A 23,786-nucleotide genomic window follows, 5' to 3' on the forward strand; every position below is an offset into this window, starting at 1 on the left:
AAGGTGATGCATCACCAGCATTGCCAGACCTGCCAGCACAGTCAGGCCTGAAAAGAGTAGGCTCATCATCATTTGTGCATCGGACCCTCTGCTTACATGGTTGTTAAGCGTAGGTGGAAAAAAGCTCCTGCATTTCAGGATGCTTGGATGAGGTAAACCTCATGCTGCCCAAAGCCGTAAAGCAGTAGACTTCACCAGTTCTGGTAAGTCTGCCTTGCTACCCCTGAAGCTAAAAGCCATGAGGGATGTCTTGAAAGCTCATGAGATGGATGCCAAATACATAACATTAAAAAAATTCATAAAAGTCAATTGGTTTGAGATCTGAGCTCCTCTCACCCCATGTTTAAAATGCCCAGGTGACAATTCTACTAACATTTTGAAGCTGAGCAGACCATTTTGACCTGCTCAGAGAGTATGGGATGGAACGGGAACACCACGGCCAGAGACATGTCTGACTGGCTGGGCCTCCTCCTTAGCACTAGGGCTGCAGCTCACACAAGTACCTATGTCCCAGGAAAAACACATGCTATGTGACTGCCTTCAGATCTCACTGATTGATTACTCATGAAGAAATTACATGAGTTGTCAACAAAAGCTAAGGCCATCCACTGCTTTTCATATGGCCTCCAGGACTCTCAGTGTCCAGGGGCACTTCAAGGAGCCCTCCCACTACTCTTCCTTGTTAATGCTGAGCTGGCAACTCACTCAAGGATCAAGAAGTTGTCAAGTTGGGATTAAGAATATTTTTGAATTTCTCTTCCACTTCTGGAGGCACGTCCTCAGAAAAAACTTGACCAGGGCAACACCATCTTAGTGACAGGTACGATTAACACAGAAGTCAGTGGCAAAGTGATTTCAGTGGGAAGAGATCTGAGCTCTTTCTCAGGCAGCAGTGCAGAGCATTACAGCTAGATGGGAACCAGGCACTGCCCATCCTCTGTGCCAGCAGTGGCCAGTGTGAGTCCTTTGAGTTGCTGTCTCTGGATATGGGAATTATAAATAGTCTGTAAAGCAAATGCTGATCACACTGGACAGAAACATTTCTTCTTCTAACACACAGACACACAAGGTAAGCTTCCCACAGACCTAACATCTGTGAAAGGAAATAAATCCCAGACCCACATAGGGTGGGAAAGAAATTTTGAACTTAGCCCATAGCAAATTGCTGTATAATGCTACTTATTTTGGCCTCTTTTGTTATTGTTTACTAGAATTCTTCTGTGAAATTCATCATCAGCTTTGAAATATGCAGAAATCTGCTCAGCATGGTGAGCTATGGTGAGCAGGTAGGAACAAGAGAGAAAGAAAGAAAATTCACAAATTATTTCCCCATGTAAGTGGTCAACTGCTTCTTACTCAGTTTGATTAATGTGAGATGTGCACCACCACAGCCCTTGGAAGAGAAACCTTACAAATCTCTTTTCTCACAAAACAAAGGCTGCTCACTGAAGTGTTCAGGTACTCAGTTACATTCAACACAAGCTAATTCACTTATCTTCAACAAGTGGGCTATTGATTTTTTGCCTGATTTCTACACTGCCTGGGGCTTTCTGAACTACAGCAATAGCATCCTGCAATAAAAATTCACAAAAAAAATAAAAGGACGAAATTCAGTGGAAAATATCCCTTTGCTCATCAGTAATTAGGATGGCTTCATGTTTGCTTAGTTCTGTCAATATATAGCCATAGCTTAGGAAACTTACACAATCCTGTTCACTCGCCTCTGCTATGTAACTTGATACCATAAACTGCATTCTACTTATTTCTGGGCTGAGAATATTGCAGATCATTTTCCTCCATCAAGAGAGGCTGTCCAATCGCTAGGAGTCATTTGCTAATTGTGCTACTCGTGTCCTTTCAGAGTCATAGTCAGACTCTCATGGCTTTTACAGTGATCACACATGGTCAAGAATGAAATGGCACGTGACTCATGCAATTGTGGTAAAAACATTAACATATAGAAATAATTTAAACTCATAAGTCATATCTCCTATCATGATAATGAGCATATCAACTTCATTACATTCAATAATTCAGTCTTTTAGGAGCTTATATAACAAAAGGTGTATTGTTGCTTTTGCCCCTGTACATAGAAAGGCTAAAATACATATTCACAATTTCAGGTATAAGATAAAACTGAACCATAGCAAAAACTTAGTTTTGAATGTGTAAAATGAGGTTTGCTCACTTGCAAGATAAATTATGCTTGTGTATGTATTTTTTTACCTTTTGTATCTGAGCTTTAAGATATGTTTAGCCTATATTTTAGTAAGCTGTTTTCAGTGGAGGTCAGGTACTGTTAATATAAAACCATAATAGAAAAAGAACTTAATTTACACAATAAAGCTTCATAAAGATGACTACATATTGTATTGCTGAAAAAAAGATTTATAGATAAAACTGGTCCAGTAAGCCAATATGCTGTAATTAAAGTAATTTTCCTTTATGTAAGAATAATTTTAACAATGGATTGTAGTTTTGAGGATGGGCTCCTACACAGGTGAAACAGAGTCCTAAATTTACATGCCAAAGAGAAAATCACAACCCTTAGTCCTAAAGCACAGTGAACTAACAGGTAATTAAACAGAATTGACAAGAATCTTCCAAGCCAGGCCTGTCCTCACACTTTCTCACTGAGGAAAGGCCTTATCTTCTCCATTTTTAACCCGTTTGTCTCTACCTAAAGTACAACACTACCAGAAATCTATATACAAATCGGGTCCCACTTACATATCTATTTTACAGATTTCCCCCTTTGCCATTTTTTTTATGTCTAGCTATACGCTCCCATGGACTCCCATGGTCTTTTTGCTTCACCTCATGCTTCTAAATTGCAAGTAAGAAAAAAATCATTTCTCCTCCTGCCATGTCTTAGCAGAGAGTGATGGTACTGCATTTTGTTTGACAAGGACAACAACAATGCCAGCTTTAGAAAGCCTGACATGGAGAAGCCCTGACCTGCAAGAGCTCTGCCAGCATCACACAGAGATCTTTCTACTGAAGAAGTCCATACACCGTGTAGGTCATTCCCAGCACTGCCCCAGTGTATTTAAAGGCATCTGCAGTATGAAGGGGATTCCGAGAGGCTAGGTTTTTCACTTACACATGGGTTGTGCTTCTTCCTATCAATGATCTATCCTTGCCAGACTGTTAACTCAGCTGTTTCCAGCTCTTTCCACTGTCTCTTAAAATGTCCATTTTCCAAATAGGAAACACAAAATGTGTATATATCCAGCTGGTCAATGGGATAAGATGGCACGCTTACACACCAGTAATACTATAGCAAAGCCAGACTGTAGCTGAAGCAATGCATGATCCCACATTCCACATGTGCCGTCAATACCTGAAGGTGGGGGGAGGAATCTGTCAACTGTAATACAGTTCTAGTAAAGATATCTCCTCTGTTCTCTCTGTCAAATTGACACACACAGATATTTCAATCTATACTTCACGGCTAAAATTGATCCTAGTGAGATATGTGGCTTGATCAAACTTGTGTAGGACTGAATCAAACACGATTGATGACAAAAAATACCTGCCTTAAAATAGAAGGCAGTTTTTCTTGTGACAACAGGGAGCTGAAGTCTTGGTGAGGGACAGACGGGACCAAAAAAACTCTAACATGGCCAGTTCAGCATAAATAAGCCAAATATCACTAAAGCCAGATAATATATAAGCAAAAATAAAACTTGGATGTTACTCTACATAAACCTGTGGCTTTAAGAATCCTGACACAGTGTTTAAAATGTATGTATTTTCAATTCCTGACCTCCTGTACCAACTCTTAGTTCACATCTCTGTGCTTGTGGAGGGATGTGAGAGTGCATGTGCATGTGTCTGGTTCTTTTAAGACCTAACAAGCTCTGGTCATTTAGGATAAAGTCCTAAAATAAATAGAAATGTAAGCACAATTGAGTTTTTGGGAGTGGTGATCCAAAATAGTTGTGATACAACAGCATTTATCAGAAATTAAATGGTAAAATCCAATACTGTATAAATATGACTAGAGGAGCATTTTATGTAAATTAAATTTAATATAGGAAAATAATAGATTTTATTTATCCTTATCTAATCATAAAATAATGTTAACTGGATCATAATTTTCACATTATAAAGGATCTGACCAGACAATTAGCATGTTATTAGTTTGACAAACAGTCTTAAATTCAGAATATTTCAAAGCCAAGATTCATATAAACTTTGTAACAAAGATTTAGCTCTCCAAAATCCTTTTTGGGCATTAGATCACACCTTTTTATTATTCTATATCTGAGCTTTAAAAGATTAGTTTAGGAATATATTCTAATAACTAAGGTGTATTCTGAAAACAATCTGAACAATTGCCATTAGGGGAAACTAGGGCTGCCAATCCAGTTTCAATATTCTTTCTGTCATGAATTTGCTTACTTCAGCTTCTTCTCCTACTCAAGTGTACTTGGCTGTAGTTTGACGGTCATCTTGTGTTTTCATGCCAAAAAAATAATTTAGATCATAAAAAAAAAAACAAAATGCTGGTGTAAAAAAAAAAAATTCACATTATTTCTGGATCTAGAATACAATACACTGGTTTGGGGAGAGAATCAGAAAGCAGCATACCATTGCAGCACTATAGCAGAGATACAGGAATCTCATGCTTATTCAGAGAAATATTAATAAATTAATATTAATAAAGCTTCTCTAACAACCAATAGGACCAAATGGAAAGCAAATGGAGAAGTAAAAATACATATGATAATTCAGGTAGAATGTAAGTTTAATAATAAATTTTGTACTAATGACAACAATAACTGTGTTGATCTACAGGTATTCTGAAGCCTGTCCTTCGAAGATAAGGACAGGATGTTCAAGTAATGCTGAAACTCTGGTATGATGAGAGCACTGGGACTAGTTTGCTGTGCCCAGATACACAGGGCTGATGGTCCAGTAGTGACCAGCTCCAGCCTCTCTTTAGCAAGATTTCAGTTTTGCCCGTGTTCTTCTTGCAGCCTTACAAATACTATCCCATTTCAGTCAGAAAACAGGTGAGCACATTAAATATTTCATACAAATATAAATGTTATTAAGCAATTTATTATTTGTCAAGATCTAGTCCTAGAAGTTTCAGTCTATTAATCATACGCAGGAGTTCTAATGATAGTCATAAAAATGTGAATTATAGACATATATCTAACCAGTATGGATTTTGGCAAAATAAAAAAGCATAACATGCTCTTCAATCCATTTATGCCCACAAATGCAGGAAAAGACAATACAATGTCACCATGTGCCAACCATATACCACAGAAACTTCCTGTAGTATATTTAGAAAAACTAGAGTAATATGAGATTCTAATCTGTATAACCCATTGACAAACGCAGTTCTATTAACAACATCTATAGTGTTGCCTAAAAAAGATTTTAACATTGATAGAAAACTGAACCTTGAAGGGCTAAAAATGTTACATAGAGATAGTTGAGGTAATCACTTAAGACAGTAAAACTCAATGAGGAACCTTAGCACACCTAATGTATCATTCAAAAAAAAGCCTGACAAAACCACCTCATGCAAGAATATTTACTCCAGTTACATATGCATGAATCAGGTTTCAACATTAGGCAGGTAAATTGCATGTCTGACTTAGCTGAATAGATAATATTTCAGTTTTGGGAATCTAGAACAAGGAGTCCCCGCTCTCCCTCCTCACTGTTCCCCTCAGGGCAAATGCAAGTCCTGGCTAAGAAAGTGCTGTTAGAGAAATGTGCAATTTTGAAGCACAGATCTTAGTTTCAAATGTGATTCAGGCAGTTGAAGTGTAAATACCACTGAAATTTGGTGAGATTCGGGACCTTAATTTTTAAATGAGGAATTAGTTTCTTAGCAGGTGTTAGGTGTCACTGACTGTATTTTCACAGGAGTTTAGAAACTTGAAAAGGAAGCTATGGGCCTGCTGGCATTTTCAAAAGCATGCATGCAGTGCAGTGGCTAACCTTCCTGAGCTGTCTGAATTTTGTATTGGAGATCATGAGATACATATCTGTAGCTCCAAGTGCCTACACAATTTATTTGATAACACAGTATCTAACAATTTCGGTGTGTCCGCTCTATTTTTCCAAAGAAAGAACCCTGAAAGCAACATAAGGAAGCAAACACTAGCAAATCACTACTTTCTGAATTTTTCATTGCAGCTGATGGAACTATCAAATAGACCCTCATAACCTTTCCACCTACACTAACATGTTATTTCTGCAAATTTTAGAACTGGGTTATCGAGTTAATAACAAGTTTATAAAACAGCACCAACTTCTATGGTACAAGGTAGAACTAACATTCTAAATTCTGAAAGACAGCCTCCTAATAGGCCCCTCTCTATGCCTTAACCCATGTTTGGCTGATGCTGCAAGTTTATATAGCAAAGTGAGACAGGGAATGTTTTGCCTAAGAGAGCAACCGAATGACATGGCAAAGCACCACATGGCATTTTAAACACAGTGATGTACTCAAGAGGTGAGATCTGCATAGGATAATACTCCTAGTATTAATCTCACCTGTCTCTATTTTCCACAGAGAAGATAACTTTGACAATCAGTTAACAAACCATGATTATGCAGCTATCTCAATCTTCTGTTATTTCCAAAGAACAACTGGTGATGATCACTATTCCAGTTCACAATTTTCATCACATTTTTTCCATCCTATTCTTATTAATGTATTTTACCTTGCTTTACATTTAACTATTACATACTTTTGCACTATGAAGTCTGTGGAATTAAGTGAGGATTTCTGTTTACTGCTCTACTTTTCCCTGCTCCCTAGTTATGCAGATATAAAGGAAAGGCATATACTACAACCTTTGGACTAGATGTATACATGCTGCAACGTACAGGGAAATGGTAGAAGAAGAGGATGGGAGTTGGTGCCTGATTCATGCAGGCTGTCCATGCAAGTGGGATGCAATGTAACTCATTCTACCAATGGCAAACTTTGTCTGGACACCCTGTTCCATGTGAGCATTTACTTCATTGCTAAAGTAAATTTCAGGGGTGCCTGCTTCCTGGCACTGATCATCACAGCAGCCAGCTACAGAAGGACATTTCCACAACCTATGGCTTGCTGTGGCAGTTTTCTACCACATTTCTGACAGTCACTAGCCAGAGCTAATAACGATTACTACTATCCTGCTTATTGTTCTGCTTAACTGTACAGGGAAATACAAACAGATGCAAGTCAGTGTTCCACATTTGAAACAATTTATGTTCAGCTATAGGTCCCATTTTCCTTTTAGGGATGTTGTGGTGCTGAAAAGAGCTCAAAACTCTTGTGTGATGGTGTCTTGCTCTTATCTAAAGAATTACCAATGTCAATAGCCTGAGAATCTGAGACATAGATTTCTGTGTTTCATGGGATCACCCGTAACTCCATAATGTGTGGTTAAGAATCATTTTTACCAGACATAACTTATTGATTATTTTGGAAAAGAACAACATAAAAGCCAGCATTTAGTCTTTTTTTTTCCTAGATAAGCATACCACATGGGTAGTGAAGGTGGATATATGTTTGTGTGTGTACCTACATGCAAGAAGCATTACAGGTAGAAAATAACGCTACACACACATCAGCCTCACAGGATTGAAATATTCTTTCCTTCCAAGAAACACAACAAACATTTTAAGAAACACAAGTAAACAAAAACATTGTCAGCACTTCACATTATTTATGCTTTACCAAAAGCAGGGAAAAATCCTGTGCTTGATAGAATGACTTCATGATAAGATGAAGAAATTAATATTACAAACACTCATGTGAACCACCTGACATAACCTCCCCTTCCACCTCAGAACACACCTGTCTGGGGGGAAAGGAACAGGGATGATGGGATTCATTACGCATGGCCATCCCCTTCAGGCAGAAAGGCTCCCATTTGCATCCAGACAACTTACAACTGTCCTTTAATTCTTCAGTGACTAAACATCACTGTTTATTAATTCTTAGTATAATGTCAGTAGTAACTGTAAGGTGCTAGGCGATATCAACACTCATTAGTATAGACCGATGCCATAAATGCTGAAAGGGTACCTTCTCATTTACTCCTTAACTACCTGTTTTGCAAGAAATAAATCAACTTTAAGACTGTGTAACAGTGCTGCAGTTTCCTAAGGCAAGGGTTACACATTAGGCTCTAGGAGAGAACTATGGAAACACTGCAAAGTTTGACTTAACATAGATGCCCTACCCCTTTGCACTAGAAAAGTGACTTTCACTGAACTAACGCTGCCCCTTTCTCTTAAAAACAAAAACAAAATCAGTATTAAAGTCAAGCTATGTAGTATATGAACAGATGACATATCCCAGCTAGGTGAATATTGTTTATAATTCTCTCAAATCTGAGTGATTGCTTACAGGTCTTCCTCAAGATGACTAGCTCATGAATCATCTTTGAGCCTATATTCCACAAAAATCAAGATGATGAGTCTTACCGACAAACAAAAGATAATTAAGGTCACAAGTGGACACCTGGGGGTCAGGCTGGATGGCATTACGAATGCATGTTTGTGTATTTTTCTGTACGCTTTGGTTTAATTTGGACTTAGGCTTCAGTGAAAGCTCAAGCAGCGAGATGGGATTTAAACTCTGTTTATATGTTCCAACTCACAACACGTCTACCTTCCCCATGTCAAACCTCACAACAGCAGGATCTGCTGCATATGAACAGTACACAGGTAAAGGCAGACGAATGCCCATCAGTGAGTAGGTTAATACAGCTAAACTGGTTCAACTTTAGTGTGACTTGTTTTTTAACCCACAATTCAGGAGGTGTCTACGTGGTATCTAATATGTATGAGCCTCTGTACACTACACAGCACTTACAGTGCATTTTAAAAAGCTACTCCTTTTTAAGTTAAAACCTACAATACATTTTTAACCAGTTCCTGAGTATTCTAAAAGGAAATGTTTTCTGTTTCCTAGCCAGAACTGGTCATTTCTTCTACAGAATATGATGTTTGAAAATCAGTTCTTCCTATTATAGATTTCTCCCTCAGCTTGTAGAAAATCCATGATTCCCTAAACATTGGTCTTTGAAAGCACATTGACTAAAACCTTCATGCCTAATTCATGAAGTGTAGTCTGGAGATTAGTGAAGCTGGACATAGACCAGGAATACTTTATCATATTCTAATAAGCAGAGGCTGAAAATTGCATTTCTAAAGCTACAGTATTAAAGGGCACACTGCAAAACATGACCCAAACATAACTCAGTAGTTCTACACTGTCTGTAAAGGCTTTGATATGATAAAGTATGCTGACGAGGGGAATAAACACAACTAGAAATTTCTGTATTTAAGAAGGGGGGGAAACAGCAAACACTACATGTATACATCAAAGCATATATTGTATATTATAAACTCATATAATGTGATCCCAATGGAACAACCCTTGTACTGCTATCGATTATTTGAACACACCGTGGAACATCATTGCAATAACATAAAATTAGGCTTATGTAGCAAATGTGACAGTAAAAAAGACTAGTAAAAATAGTCTGTAAGGCTAATGTAATCCTTACCATAAAACTGTTAATGGCATTTTGTTGTACAATACACCAGAAATTAAAGTTACTAGAGGAGAAACATGAATATTTTTGACTTATGGTGGTTTTGTTATTTAAGAAGTAAACTGCTCACCATTCTTTTTTTATTTGGTAGGTTTTTTGTTATTTTTTGTCACAACATAATTAGGTTTAAAAAAGGAATGATATATATACACCAAGGTTTCTAATTCCCGCCCCACCCCACACCCCCCACCGCCCCCCCAGCAGGATCTGTGGGTAGTAGTAGACCTGGGAAAAGGATCTTTTCATGTAATAGATTTTTCTTCTCATGTAGAAGGGTGAAGACAGACATCTCTCCCATCTCCTTTCACCATGGGAGCATGTTACAGTGTAAGGATCTGCTCTGGGAAACAGACACTTAATGGCCCTGCGTCAGAGAAGTACCACATACTGGAAAGAAAAAAAAAAACCACAGAGCACGTCACTATTTCTATACATCTTTCCTACCTCTGCAAGTGCAGAGACAGCAGAACATTTCCAGGAGATGTGCCCCAGCAAGAGGCAGGTGAGAAGATAGGGCTGTTGCAAAGCCCTGGGGAGCACTCACAATGATTCCCACTCACCCGAACATACATACATCTCCTGGGCATTAACTACTTTCCCATCCATGCCTGAAAATGTGTAATGTCTCCTGTCCCTATGCTTCCTCCCTGTTTCTTCACATCTTAAACCCCCCATGGAAGTCCAGCCCTATTTACAGGCTAAGCACTGTCTCTAGATGTGGCACCTTGGTCTGATCCTGGGAAATTTATAACTTATGTAGAATCAAGATATTGCTAAGATGGGCAACGCTCTGTAATTTGTGCTCATTACACAGGTAGTCAGATTGGGCAGAGCATGAGAAACAGTTCATACGTTATCTGTAAACCAAAAACAAGCAGTATGAACTGAGAAAACACTAAAATTATCAGTACCTGTGTTCACAGCAGTCATCTAGTGATACTGACACATATTACCTCTGGTTACCTCTTGCTTCATCTGTGTGTTTAAGACAAGGATTTCAGCAAGTGATTCACCCAGTTTTCCCAGGAAAAAAAACACCAGCTTTTTTTTTTTTAAAAACTAAATGTGCCTCTAGAGCCTAAGGAATTGCTACAAAGCTCTTATTTTCCACTTTAGCAGTGCTCACATACACGACTTGAATAGGCAGGGGTATTGTATCAAGAAAAATGAAGAGAAGGAACAAAGAACTACTTGGTCGGAGCTGCAAGACTTGGAATGAGTGAAAACCATCAGTTACAGTGACCAACAGACCCTGGCAATATAAACAAGGTAGAAATGATAGTCAATAAAATCACAATTAGGTACACTGAACGTCAGCGTTCCTGTGTGCTCACAATCAAGGGAATCAATAACTAACACTGAAAATTCTCCACTAGTTACTCTTGTTTTATATATTCTATTTATATTCTTATTTGGTTTTCCCAGCTGATTCCACCAAGAGTATCTTTAATAAAAAGCAGTTCCAATTACTGGCTATGGTGCAATAGGAACCAAGCACAAGAGAAATAGGGAGGCCTACTGGTTACTGTTGAAATTAAAGTGGAGGAAGTAAAAACAACAGGTTTACAAATAAGTGACTGGACACTGTTCTTCACACACAGTCAAATCATGGAGAGGAAGTTGTGTAAGTCTGCACCTTTTACTGCTCTGAAGTTCCTTGCCACAGAAGAGTCCTTACTGTTAGAAATCTTTAGAGAGAAGTAATCTACCTGCTAAGAACTGGCATGTCTCATGACAAAAAACCCACAGAAATTCACAGTAAAGGCAACAACTGTTGCTACTTCCAGGAAACCATTTCTTGCTTGGCTTACTATAGGCAGCATACCACATCTTTCTGAGTAGTTTCCAAACACCCATATATCCAAAGGAATTCAAGAATCTCTGCAGTGTGCCAGGAGTGTGTACAACTGCATTGGGTAGAATATTGAAAAAGGGCTCTTTTTTAATAATTCTTCAATATTACTCCTGGGAGTTTTCAAATACACCTACACACAAATCACACTGCTGATACAGTCAGAGTTACAGTTTGCCAGCAAACACAAGCTTCCTTACTGTATCTGCTAAATTGACTGGTTTCATCCCTATACTGATAAAGAGCACAAACTTCTTTATGTTGCCTGATCCTGAATATCCATCATTCAAAGAACTCTCTCCTATTGTACAAAGGTTTAAGTGCTGAAAATGGATGGCTGTAGAATGAACCCTTAATTACCAAAGGAGTGAAAAACATAAGCTGCTTTAACACTTCTCCAAGTATATTTTCACTACCAGTGTGTGTGCACCACCCACCTACAACACCTGGTTCCTACCTTTTGGAAATGGTATTTTCCAGACAGGAACTCCATGTTATTTAAGGTAATGCACATAAAAGCACATATAAGACAGAATCTTAATGATTTCAGTGGCTCCTGACAACAGTGAGTTCCTGCATTTTAGACTATTTTACACTTGGATGAGAAAGGCTTGGGCAGAAGTTTTGTAACACGGCACAGAATAAGAAGTGCACAGCCTCTTTCATAAATATGAAATCCTTAATCTCAAGTTGCATAAACAGAAGGTATCACCCAGGATAAATACCCTTCTCTATTCTTCATGCTGTTTTACATATGTAATTGATACAAATCACATAATATAGGGAAAGAAAAAATAGTGTTTTGCCTGATCAGCGTCTGTTTACAGTAATCAGAGAGAAAAAGTGAATGACTCTTATAATAACATTTTATAGCTTGTTTCCAATCAATAAGGCAGTTATTTTGAAAGATTCACATAAGTTTAGAATCAATTATAAATGGGAAGGAAAATGAAAAAAGTTGAATATTACTGGCTTGAGATTTGTTCATTTGAGAGTTGTATTTTTTCCACCTTGCCAGGCTTTTGTAAGTGATGCAGCATGGTTGAACTCTGCAATAAATGCTTCCACAGAATTATTCACCATCCTGAGGAATCAGTCTGGTAGCTTAAAATTGAGCATATTTATTTCTAAAACACATTTACTGTATGTTCTGTGAATACTAGATGTTCAGGATGTTATTTTTAAGGTGCTGTATATACTATACTACTGTGAAATACAGCTCTTGCTATGAGGAACTTTTTTTCTTTTATGCTCCTGAAAAATAGGTAATTTAAATACTTATCATATAAAGATAAAAAAAGGTGAAAGTATTAAAAAAAGATGGCAATTGAAACTCAAAACAACCATCACAATAAAGAAACCTTAATTTTAAAAGCCTATTTTCCGTTCTGTGAGCAAGCTGTGGTAGAGGAGGAGGGGGACGAGGAGCTCACACTGAGGTGATTGCAAACGAAATGAGAGAGATTCCATTAAAAGTTTTTTAAATGGCAAAATGTCCTTAGGGTCACTGGGGGGAGAGAGACAAAAGGAGACAGAGAGTCACTTTATGTGGCTGTTCTCAGCTCTTGTGTTTTGCCTTTAAAGTCAGATCTTCTTCCTTTTTAGAACAGGAGAGGAAAAGGGGGTACAAAGTGGATACAAATCAAACTATAGTGAAATGAGGCTCTTCTTTAACATGACACAACTCTTTGTAATAAAGAGGAGGCACAGAAGCCTCCTACCATTTGGCCCCATCACTCATGCTCGGGTGTTAATCATAACATTTCTTGGACGCTTTTTGACACACTAATATATATTTCTAAGTTTTAAACACTCACCCACTTTGGACATTTTATCATTTCAAACAGAAGAAGGTTCTGCATTTCACAGTCCTGAGAGCTTTCTTTTTAAAACTTGCAGTGCCCCCACAATGCTGGAAATTAGAATTCTCCAACAAAATGTTCAAATAGATGATTATATAATACTTTCAGGAATTCACCTTTTATTTAATTTTTTGTTTGTTTTTTTTTTTTATACTTTGTGGAAGGGGATCTATCACCTTTAATTTAGAAGGATTTTTTACAAGGGCAGGTAGGGATAGGACAAGGGGGAATGACTTTAAATTGAAAGAGGGTAGATTTAGATTAATTATTATGAAGAAATTTACCGTGAAGGTGCTGAGGTGCTGGCGCAGGTTGCCCAGGGAAGCTGTGGCTGCCCCATCCCTGGCAGTGCTCAAGGCCAGGTTGGACACAGGGGCTTGGAACAACCTGCTCTAGTGGAAGGTGCCCCTGCCCATGGCAAGGGGTTGGAACTGGATGAGCTTTCAGGTCTCTTCCAACCCAAAACCATTCCATGATCCAATGTGATATCAAAATCCTCTCCTTCTCTAACTATTCTTATATTTAATATTCAAATGAGGAGTTGAAATGAATCCAAATGGACTCTTTTACTCATGTAATAATAGTAAAATTGTGATTCAAATTTATAATTATTTTGCATTCTCTCCTTCCCCTCCTCCCCAAATGAAGCACTTTATAGATGAAAAAAATTAGTAACGCCCTAGCAAGTTCTGGTTTAACAATATTCACACTGAAGTCTTCTGGGTTAGCACTGACAAAGACAAAATGCAAAATAAAGTCCAAATGACAATGCCTTCATCTGTTACATTCACAGGCCAGAGAACCTTTGTTTGCAATGAGAATTACCCCTGACTACATGGCTATAGGAGCTGCTGTTTAATAAAAATATCAAATATCACAATACCTACAATGCAGCTTTAAGACTTAGCAAAAACAGAGGCATAAAACTTTGTCTGTTCACAGACATTTGAACACATGCTCAGACTTCTTCCTCTGCACAAACCTTCACAACCCCAGAGATAGATTGTGATAGAAGATTTCTGGCAGTTTAGTCTCCTGATAAGTGTCTTTTCACTAAATTCTTATGTATGCCTCTTAAAGGAACATATGATCTATAACTCTGGTCTGAGTGGAAACATTTCTGTATTTTACTATGAGGATTTATATCACATTAACAACATAAACATGCAATATTTATTCTTTTCCTAATTCCTTTTTGTGCAACTTCTCAAAATCCTTCAGCTTCTTTGTCACTATCTACTGAAATGCTAGAATGACAACAATGCCATGCACCAACCTGGATGAAGTAGAATTTATCCTATAATGTGCAAATGCATCCCTGACAGAATTTCCAGTGTGAACTGAGACCTCAAAGGACTTTCAACAATGTCAAAAAGGCACTTGTGTGGAGAAGACGCACAGCACCTCCCTGTTTGGTGATGAGACACTAACCAGCTTTCGTTCAGATAAGATGCTTTACCTGAGGTATTCAATTACACCCCTACCAGACTGTGCTGAAGGAATATTTAAAGTCTGCTTTGCCCTTGACTCTTGATTCTGCATGTCAAAAACACTTAACTCAAACCCTTTTGGATTACCAATACTGCATTAAGTTCATTGACTCCTGTACCAGATTATCCAGGGCCAGATGAACTGATATCACACACAAGAGATATTGATGCTGTTTTAATACACAAAACCAGCACAGCTTTATAAACATTTTAATTCTGGGGAGAGGGTGGGTGGGCTAGGAGAGAATAAACAGGTCTCCCACACAACCTCCAGTCAAGTATTTTATGGAACCCTGCCTTGAAACGACTGTGAAAATTCAGAAATCTAGTGAGATAGATAGATAGGTGCTCAAGAAAATGCTCTTATTTGAGAATTTCTTGTTTATGAAGCCACAGAACTGTCCACACTAATCTACAGCTCCCCTTGCTGGGTCAGCTGCTGAACTGCATTCAAGCGGTGGCAAACAAATAATGTATTTGAAACGTTTCAGCTTAGAAAATGTGCATCATACACACGTGCTGTTGTGCACAATGAGCCTCTGCGCTGCACACACTGCTTAGAGATGGTGCTTCACCAGTGCAAGACAAATTTCAGACCACACTTCAGCGCTGAAACTGAGGAGATGACTTAATCAAAGAACAAAATGTATTACCGATTTCCCTCTGCCTTCTATGATTCTACAGACTTCCTTGATTACCACAGTGAAGCCTCACTTTTCTTCCTTATCCCTCCCACTCTGAAAGATGTTATTCAATAGACTGCTATTCAGAATGGTGATGAATGAGACTCAAAATCTGGTAACAGGTTTACTCAAATGCTTAACCAGTCCTTGCTCGCTTACTAAAAATGAGTATATCACAGCACATTTTGTTCAGGTCACCCGCAAACTGAGTATTTGTGCTCTTTCACAGAAGTAGGGGCAGCTGCTGTTTGCCAGCTCCCGGGGCTTTTTTACTTTTATAAAATTTAGGTATCTCAGTAAATCTGATTATCTTTTTTTCAAGTACATTGTATCTGTCATCAGTTATCCAGATATGGCCATAAACATGATGCAAAGGTTTTTCTTTCTTGAAATGTCTTGATAGGTTTCATAACAAAGAGTAAAACATATGTTGTATCTCAGTCTCTAATATCTCTAATGGAACACCGATTGCTTAGCCAAATGATTTGACACAATTTCCTGTTTCAAACACAAGGTACTCAGGTAGCAGCATCCAAGGCCATTTGGATGGAATTCTATCTGCAGAAATGCTTGATTTTCCCTTGACCTTTCTGGTTGAAATTTGCATTTTTGGGTAATTGAGAGTGTTGCATGCTTTTGTCTGGACAAGTTTATCTTTGTTAGTTACCCTGACATCACTGTGGCAATGTAACGAATAATAGTATGTTACGTTAATGAAACGGCAGTGGTTTTGACACAAACATGAGACTATCTCTCGTATTGGTTTGGATATGAACATAGACATGGGTGTACAATACACATTGGTGTAGAATTTTGTAGGAAAAAGAAATCCTACCCAAGGAAAATGATAACATAGGCAACCATATCTTCTAAGGACAATTTTTATCTGACCAAGCGAAAATCTGGATGCACGATACATTTTGCTGGTTACAACCAGTGCATACAGAGAAAGTGTAATTATGATTATGATTTGTTTGGATAAGAAGTATTCCTCTATTTCCTTCTTCTCAGTGACTTCACATTCCTGTCATTAAAATAATTGTTACAACTGATTTAAAAAAGACAATAGAAATACAAAAAGAATGCAAACATATGTAAGCCAACAAACATACAAGTAAAAAATACAGATCTATTTTTATATGCCTCTGACACCCTTTTGACCATGTATTGACCATTTGTGACCATTTTGCTCAGACTAAACCAATCAATAAGTTGCTCATCCAGAATGTAAAACTATTTTTTTTTTTTACTCTTATAAAACTGATAATTTTGAATAAGATCAAATGAATATATTGCTATAAATTCACAGTACGGATATCAACAAAGCAGTGAGACAAAATCATACCAGAACAATACTACTAACTCAAGAATTACTACAGCTTCCAGCAAATGAAATATTTTTAAAATGTTTTGATAGTCAAAGGTAAATTTGATATATATGTCAATTTTCAAAGGAGTCTGGAGTGATTAGATTTAGGGGTCAGTCACTTTAAGGTCATTTTGAGATGACAGATTTCACTTTCAAATTAGGAACAAGAAAAATAATAACCAAAATTTCACACACACACACACAAAGTGACTGGGTGGTATACAGATTTGTGATGTTAGTCTGTATCCCACTGAAACGAATCCCACTTACCAGACATAATTTTTCTGACAAATAACCTTGATAGGTAAAGGTAAAGCACACAGACAATTTACTGCTATTACAAAGTTCTTCAAACTGTGTGCCAACACTCATCCTCTTCAAAATAAACCAGGGAGCACTAGGTCTCATGTTACAAAGTATCTACAATTACAGAACACTTTCCAAAATGCTAACAATAAATCTAAAACAAAAATCAATACTATTAATTTGTGAGATGGATGCTAAAAATATCAAAGCTGCCACTATTGAAAAGTGTTAAAACACAAACACGATGGAAATCACAAATGTGCTTTAAAACTCAGTTTAAAAATACCAGTTACAAGATTTCATAATCTAAATTTAAGACCCATGTTGCTTATTTACTTCTATGAGAAAAGATACAGCAGATGAATTGTGAATTAACAGGCATTTTCCCAGCCACAGAAATTGTTGGCTAAATGCCCAAGGAATACAATAGCCACATGTTCGCAATCTTTAATTATCCAATTAATGTAGTGTCGTTTTAGCAATTAGTTCAGATGACCATATGTAACTTTTTACAATTAGCTCTTTCTTACTATGACCAGAATGCCAAATGTACCAAGATGTGTTTATATTAAATGCCCAACTTGAACATTAGAAGGACTTCCATAATTACTTATGTTTAACACACTGTGACTTTTGCTGTAGGACTCTTTCTAAAATTGATTTATTTTCTTAAGTAAGGTTGATTTTTGCAGGCTTATTCTTTTGATGCTGCATTCCAAACGCCATATTGTGTTATCTCCTGTAATGGTGAAACAACATGGCCTTGATGAGGTCACAGCATAGCTGTCAAAAACCAGCTTAGTTTAGTTCCGGTGGTTTCTTCAGATAAAAATTGAAAACCAGCCTGATATAACCAACGTGTGGACACTATAAAACCTTCATCCCTGTATTTCTTACAAAGCTCTGAAGACTAACTACTTGCATTAGCCAGTGTGCTAGGACAGAAGTGTACATAGGAAGGAAGAAGGAATGGCACCTCCATGTTCTGCAGTACAGCACCACAAACCCAAGCACACGGAGTGTTCATGCATGGCTCAGGGCCAGCGGGCTGCTGCAGGTCAGTGCCTGGTAGCTCTGCAAAGGCAATGAGCAGAGGCAAAGCTAGGGCATCGTGCCCCTTCATCGACCCAGAGTGGGCTGCAGGAGACAGGGGTAGGATCTCACCAGCACAGGGGAACCTTGAGAGACACCATGTCTCCTTCCTGTAAAGCCATTATGCTTATCGAACATGATTTAGCTCAGCAGACCGAATTCTCATACTTAGTGTTATCTCATGCTTTACAGCTTAAGTTACACTCCAGAAGAAATGAAGACAGGATGTAGATTATATTACACTTTCTTTTTTTCCAAGCATATGGCATTGGCCATGGTTGGAGGGAAGAAATTGGCTTACATGGAACTTACATAAAAATTAGCTTCCCTAGAAAGTTCAGATTCAACATGTAAAAGCTTTTACTCCTTACATAAGGCATATTCCTATACTCTTGCAGTAACAAATTCCCTGTGTTCTCACTGAGTAGGTTCTCCCAGATGCAACTTCTAGTTGCTCCAGTGATGCAAACAATACAAAATATGCTAACAAAGAATAGAAAGTGGCAGAATTGATTCCTCAGTTCAGTACAATAGAACACAATAGAAAACTGAAGATGAAAGCAGAATATCCGTTTGAAATTAATACAAAACACTTTGTTTATTACCTGGCCACTACAGTATTAAGCATTAAACAAATTCAGAGAAAACTATTTTCTGTCACAGCATTTCTCTGCAACAAACAGATAAGTTATTTTCTCCTTAAGATACTCAAATTATAATCATAGGACACAAAGAATTTTTGGATAAGGGAAAAGAAAAAGTAATTTGTGCATAAATATCTTAAATTACTATTGTTTATACAACTGCATTTGGATAAAGGTATACATACCCAAAGGCATCCAGGTCTTTATTTCTTTTTAATTTGCTTCATTTCTCTCTAAGGAGTCTTTTAATATATAAAAACTGTAAGCATTTAAATGTAAAATTCATATCAACCTAAATGAATAGGTTAGCTTTACAATTTTCCGTCACTATAATTTCTGAATACCAAAAATGTTGAATTCTACGGTATACTATTGTAGATCACAGAATAAAGACACAATTTTTGCATCTTTTGTTCTCCCCTTCACTCTCACTACCACTCCACATTTCACAGGGCCTTTTTTACACTAGGGTTTTTAGGAAAACAAATGCAACTGGCTGAGCTCTGGTCTCTGATACAAACTACAGCTTTCAACATACGCTTCATGCTAGCCATAAATCTGCTATAGTAGCTGCACACGCTATTTAACAGGACTTGTTAGGGATCCCTCCAATTAGGCACCTATGGACTTGAAATACTGGAGGTGCACAGCTACCTCAGTAGTCCTTCAGATAATTTTCTCTGACAACAAGGAAAGTTATACCCAATTACACGGAAAAATGCTATCCTTAGTGATAAAAACTTTTGGAGGATAAAATACTTTGTTAACTATACATTCTCAAACAAAAAGTAACAAAACCTTTAAAATGCTGGACCCATTCACCCTCAGATTCACACTCTGATTAAAATCCAGCCCTCTGTACTGATTGTGTTAGAAGTACGCCCTTAGGAGTATGAAAAAGCACAAGAAATGAGTCAGCATGTGTTTTGACCACTCTTGCATGCGGCCACATACTGGGACAAGTGAAAAATACCTAGACTTTTGCCTTGGCGTTAAAATGTGCTACAGCCTGGTCTATTCTGCAGAAGTTTGCTTGAAGAACAAAGAGATAGAGGAGGCACATTTATAAGATTCTTCAAGATTACTCTGATTACTTCCTCCCTTTCAAATGCAGAGTATATTGAAGCCTCTTTTAAAAATTCATACAGTAGAATCATTCTATGCAATTGTAAGAAGAAAACTGTCAGACAACATTCCCAATTCAATATTACATTGTGCTTCAAGAGAATATTTCCATATATTCTAGATTTAAAAAAAGTCTCATAAATAAATGATAATCCATTGCTTGCCCTGAAAAATGAAAAATAATTTTCTGTTTGCATTTTATGTTGCAGAGTAAAATTTAATCTCTCTTTTAATATAGTCTTTGTATATAAAAAGAAGTAAAAATATGTGACCTTATGAAAATTGATTTTTTTTTTTATGTGGTTAAAAATATTTCTACTGGTGTTTATCTAGAAATCTTACTTTTATGAGTGCTAGTATATATCACATATTGATAACTTAAACATATTATTATATTATATATTTCAAATTATGATAATGTTCTTTTTTGTAAAGATAAAGGAAAAACAACAGGTTTGAAACACTAAGCACCACAGTGACAATGATGAAGAAAAGGGAAACTCCTAAGAAGTTTTACACGTGGCCACAGTTCAATAGAAAGCTGTTAGCAATTTCACAGAATTTATTGTAACAAGACTTCGATATATTTTACATAAATCTAAAATAATATAAACACATACTATATATGTGTGCATATTTATAAATAAATTTACATTTTAAGTAATGTGATGTGCTAGTGTTGCACAGAATATAAATTGTGTAGTACCAACTACCTATACCTAAATTCACTGGCAAGATTAGAAGTATAGTGAGTTTCTTTCAGCTGATATAAGAAAACGGAATAAAAGGTTAGTTCTCATAAAACAACCTCTTTTTAAAAACCCAAACTTTATTTTTTAATGATGAAATAAATTTCCCTGATGCTTAATTAAATAAAAAATAAAAATAAAAAAAAAGCCCCCCAAACCCACAAAAACCGCCCAAACAAACCAACTAAACCAAAGCAAACCAAAACAGGAAAAAAAAAAACAAACAACCTACTAACCCTACATAATTCACCATAAAACAGTCTGGTTTTGGCTCTTGTGTAGAAAAGCAGCAGAAAACGAGGTTAGATTCACAATTCTGTCAAAGAGGCATCTTCCTCTTGTGATGTGGGAGTAACCTGGTTTAATTCCCTTCTCTGCCTGGGGGGATTGGAAGGCATTGCCTGTCTCTGGTTGATAGCCATGTGGTGGCTGAGGGCCTCTTGCTCCTCTCCTTGATACAATTCCACTTTCTGTAAGTAATTAAAGTTTCACTGAAGCAGGTACTGAAACCCCAGTGGCCCACTTCCCAGGTAAAAGCCACAATCACCAGCCAAGAGGGTCATTCTCACTCACTTTATTTCTCAATTAGTAGTCACTACATACAAGATAAAACAGGATTAAATGCAGTCCTATTGCTAAAATGCTATTTTGGCACAGTCATTTAGAGACTTTTTGGGGAGAGGTAGGTTACAAGACAGAAATTGTGAACTTGAGATTGCTTCTAAGATGTCATTTTGTGTTCAGCTTTGTAGGGAATAACTGAAAATCAGTGTGACAAGAGAATGAAGAGCAATTCCTTGCTCTGCTAGTAACCTGGGAGTACTTATCTGACAACCCACCTCTAATGTGTGAACAGTTTTGGGGTCACAGAAAATATAGTGGTTCCTTCCATCCTGGAATAATTTACTATTTTTTTAAATACTTGGTGTAAAAGCCTTGCCACCAGGTAGTTGTACCACTTGCAAAGGAAATAGTTGTGCTGTCCTGTAGACATTACATAGCAGCCTGCATTGACATTCCTCCTAGTCAAGTAAGTACACGTTGAGGAAGCTGCAGAGAGATCCCAAAAATTGAGAAATTCTATAAGGACAATTTTTTAGTCTGATCTTTGGTCCTACAAATGACTTACAGTAAAACACACAGATAGGTATGTGTGTCTTTCAAACTGTGATGTTTTTATATCAGCATTTACTTAAACTGGGACTGCATCAGGAAAATATTATGTAAAACCCCCACGTAATTAACTTCTCATAGGATGCTGTTGGAATGCAAATGTAATGGCAACATACTTCTAGGCAAATTGTATACAGCTATAAGAACATTTTCAAAGGTGTGAAAATTATTTCTAAAATGGCACAAAAGTAGCACAGTTTAAGTGGGAATTCTTGCTAATGGAATTACTCTCATCTCTTCAGGAAGTGTTAATTTTCCTGCTCCCTGGAAGCTTAATAAAAGTGCTCTACATTGTCCTTAATTGTGATTAATCAGTGTGGCACTGTGAATGGCAGCAATTCCTTTTCAAACATGGCAATTTTCAAAATTTGGCAAAGTGTACATGTTATGCAAATTACTTCATAATTGTCCTCCATGCTAAAAGAAAGGAATAGAGCTCCAAGCAGGAAAAAAAATAAGCCATTCTGCATGAGAAGTAGCATCCTGGCCAATGCTGGGCACGGGCAAACAACTGCATAAGGCAGCTGCCAGCTGAGGACACCCTAACTTTGGTTCTGCCACCAATATGCAGCACTTGAAATCCAATCATTATTACCACTGACATTGCTCAAGGACACGTGGGACAGAGGAATTTGTGATGGTGGATAGACTGGGCAGGGAGACTTGGTGGAAATCCCAGTACATCTCTGTTGTTACCAACAGTTCTTCTTCCATCCCAATCCAGGATCAGCAGGGGCAAGCAAGCCCAGCATTCTGCAAGATTATCGAGTCCCAGTCCTCCTCTGTAGCAGTCTTTGCCTACAGCAGAAAAGGGGGATGCAGCCTTGGTTTGTGCATGCACTGTTGGGAAGCCTTGAGGAGGCTCCACCCAAACCTAAATGACTTCAGTAACATTTGAGAAGTACTACCGCAACATCTCCATGCAAATGATTCTTCCTGAAACTTGCATCAGTGCATACCTTGCGGATAAAGTCTGCTGCCAAATAAAGGGCAAATAAAGAAAAAAATCATTGCTTGTATAATGAATGTACCAAAGGCAAGTATTTCCATTGCTGCTTCTAAACACACAATATTTCTGTTCTTTCCAAAGCTGCATGAGTCAGAAAAGCGGGTATGTCACTGCTATTAATTATTTAGAAATAAAAAAGATATTATTAAAATAGAAACTAATATTCAAAGATGTAATATATCTTCTGACTATCATAAGCATCATTCTGCAACACTTTCTTGTCTCTAGGAAAGCTGAATCTGTACAAAGATCCTGATAACTGTAATGCCCATACATGCTGAAAATGAAGCACAAGAACCTCATTGCAGCAGCATTTACTAGATGACATTATTATCATACAGTCCAACTTGGATTATTTGTCCGTCCCTGGAAGCTAGGATTTTTCCTAACAGGAATAACAGCTTTCCTTTTTTTTTTCCTAGGATGTTTGAAACTGGCCCTTAAATTTAAAAGTGGTAGAGAAAGTTTATTATATACTTATTGAAATCAGTATCTGATAATCATACCATTTATCCATTCATTTTCTACCTTTTTTATAAGAGCCTGAATGTTCTTTTCTAGAAATGTGGACACATGCATTCTGGCGTGCATTAAAACGTGGTTATCAATCAAGTCTTCCTATTTTGTATTTTTTATAACAGTGAATTTCCAAGGTCTGTAACAATTTCCAAGGTTTTTCAGTGCTTCTCAAAAGAGGGTTTCTGATCATTACTTCAGGTTAAGATGACTTACCATGCAGCCATCTGGTAGCATGCATTAGTACACACTTCAGAAATCCACAAACATTTTATAACTGCACTCTCCACTGTGCTCTAAGTGCAGCGATGGTACCATGCACCGAA

At 37.4% G+C, this 23,786-nt stretch overlaps 1 protein-coding gene across 6 annotated transcripts in view; it reads right to left on the reverse strand.

Annotated features, from left to right (window-relative positions):
* WWOX (WW domain containing oxidoreductase) overlaps positions 1–23,786 on the reverse strand; it is a 526,234-nt gene that overhangs the window by 298,545 nt on the left and 203,903 nt on the right. Inside the window, exon 9 of one of the 6 annotated variants that reach the window (XM_057401162.1) lies at positions 9,793–9,930. The exons of 4 other annotated variants lie outside the window; for them this stretch is intronic. In XM_057401162.1, the coding sequence (XP_057257145.1) occupies positions 9,895–9,930 (36 nt within the window). In that variant the 3' untranslated portion in view covers positions 9,793–9,894. Of the gene's footprint in view, positions 1–9,792; positions 9,931–23,786 lie in introns of those variants that run through there. One more of the 6 variants, XM_057401165.1, reaches the window with a different exon arrangement.

Source organism: Pezoporus wallicus, unplaced genomic scaffold, assembly GCF_028554395.1.
Source record: "Pezoporus wallicus isolate ANWC-B61680 ecotype Strahan unplaced genomic scaffold, APGP_CSIRO_Pwel_v1 contig_420, whole genome shotgun sequence".
Lineage (NCBI taxonomy): Eukaryota > Metazoa > Chordata > Aves > Psittaciformes > Psittacidae > Pezoporus > Pezoporus wallicus.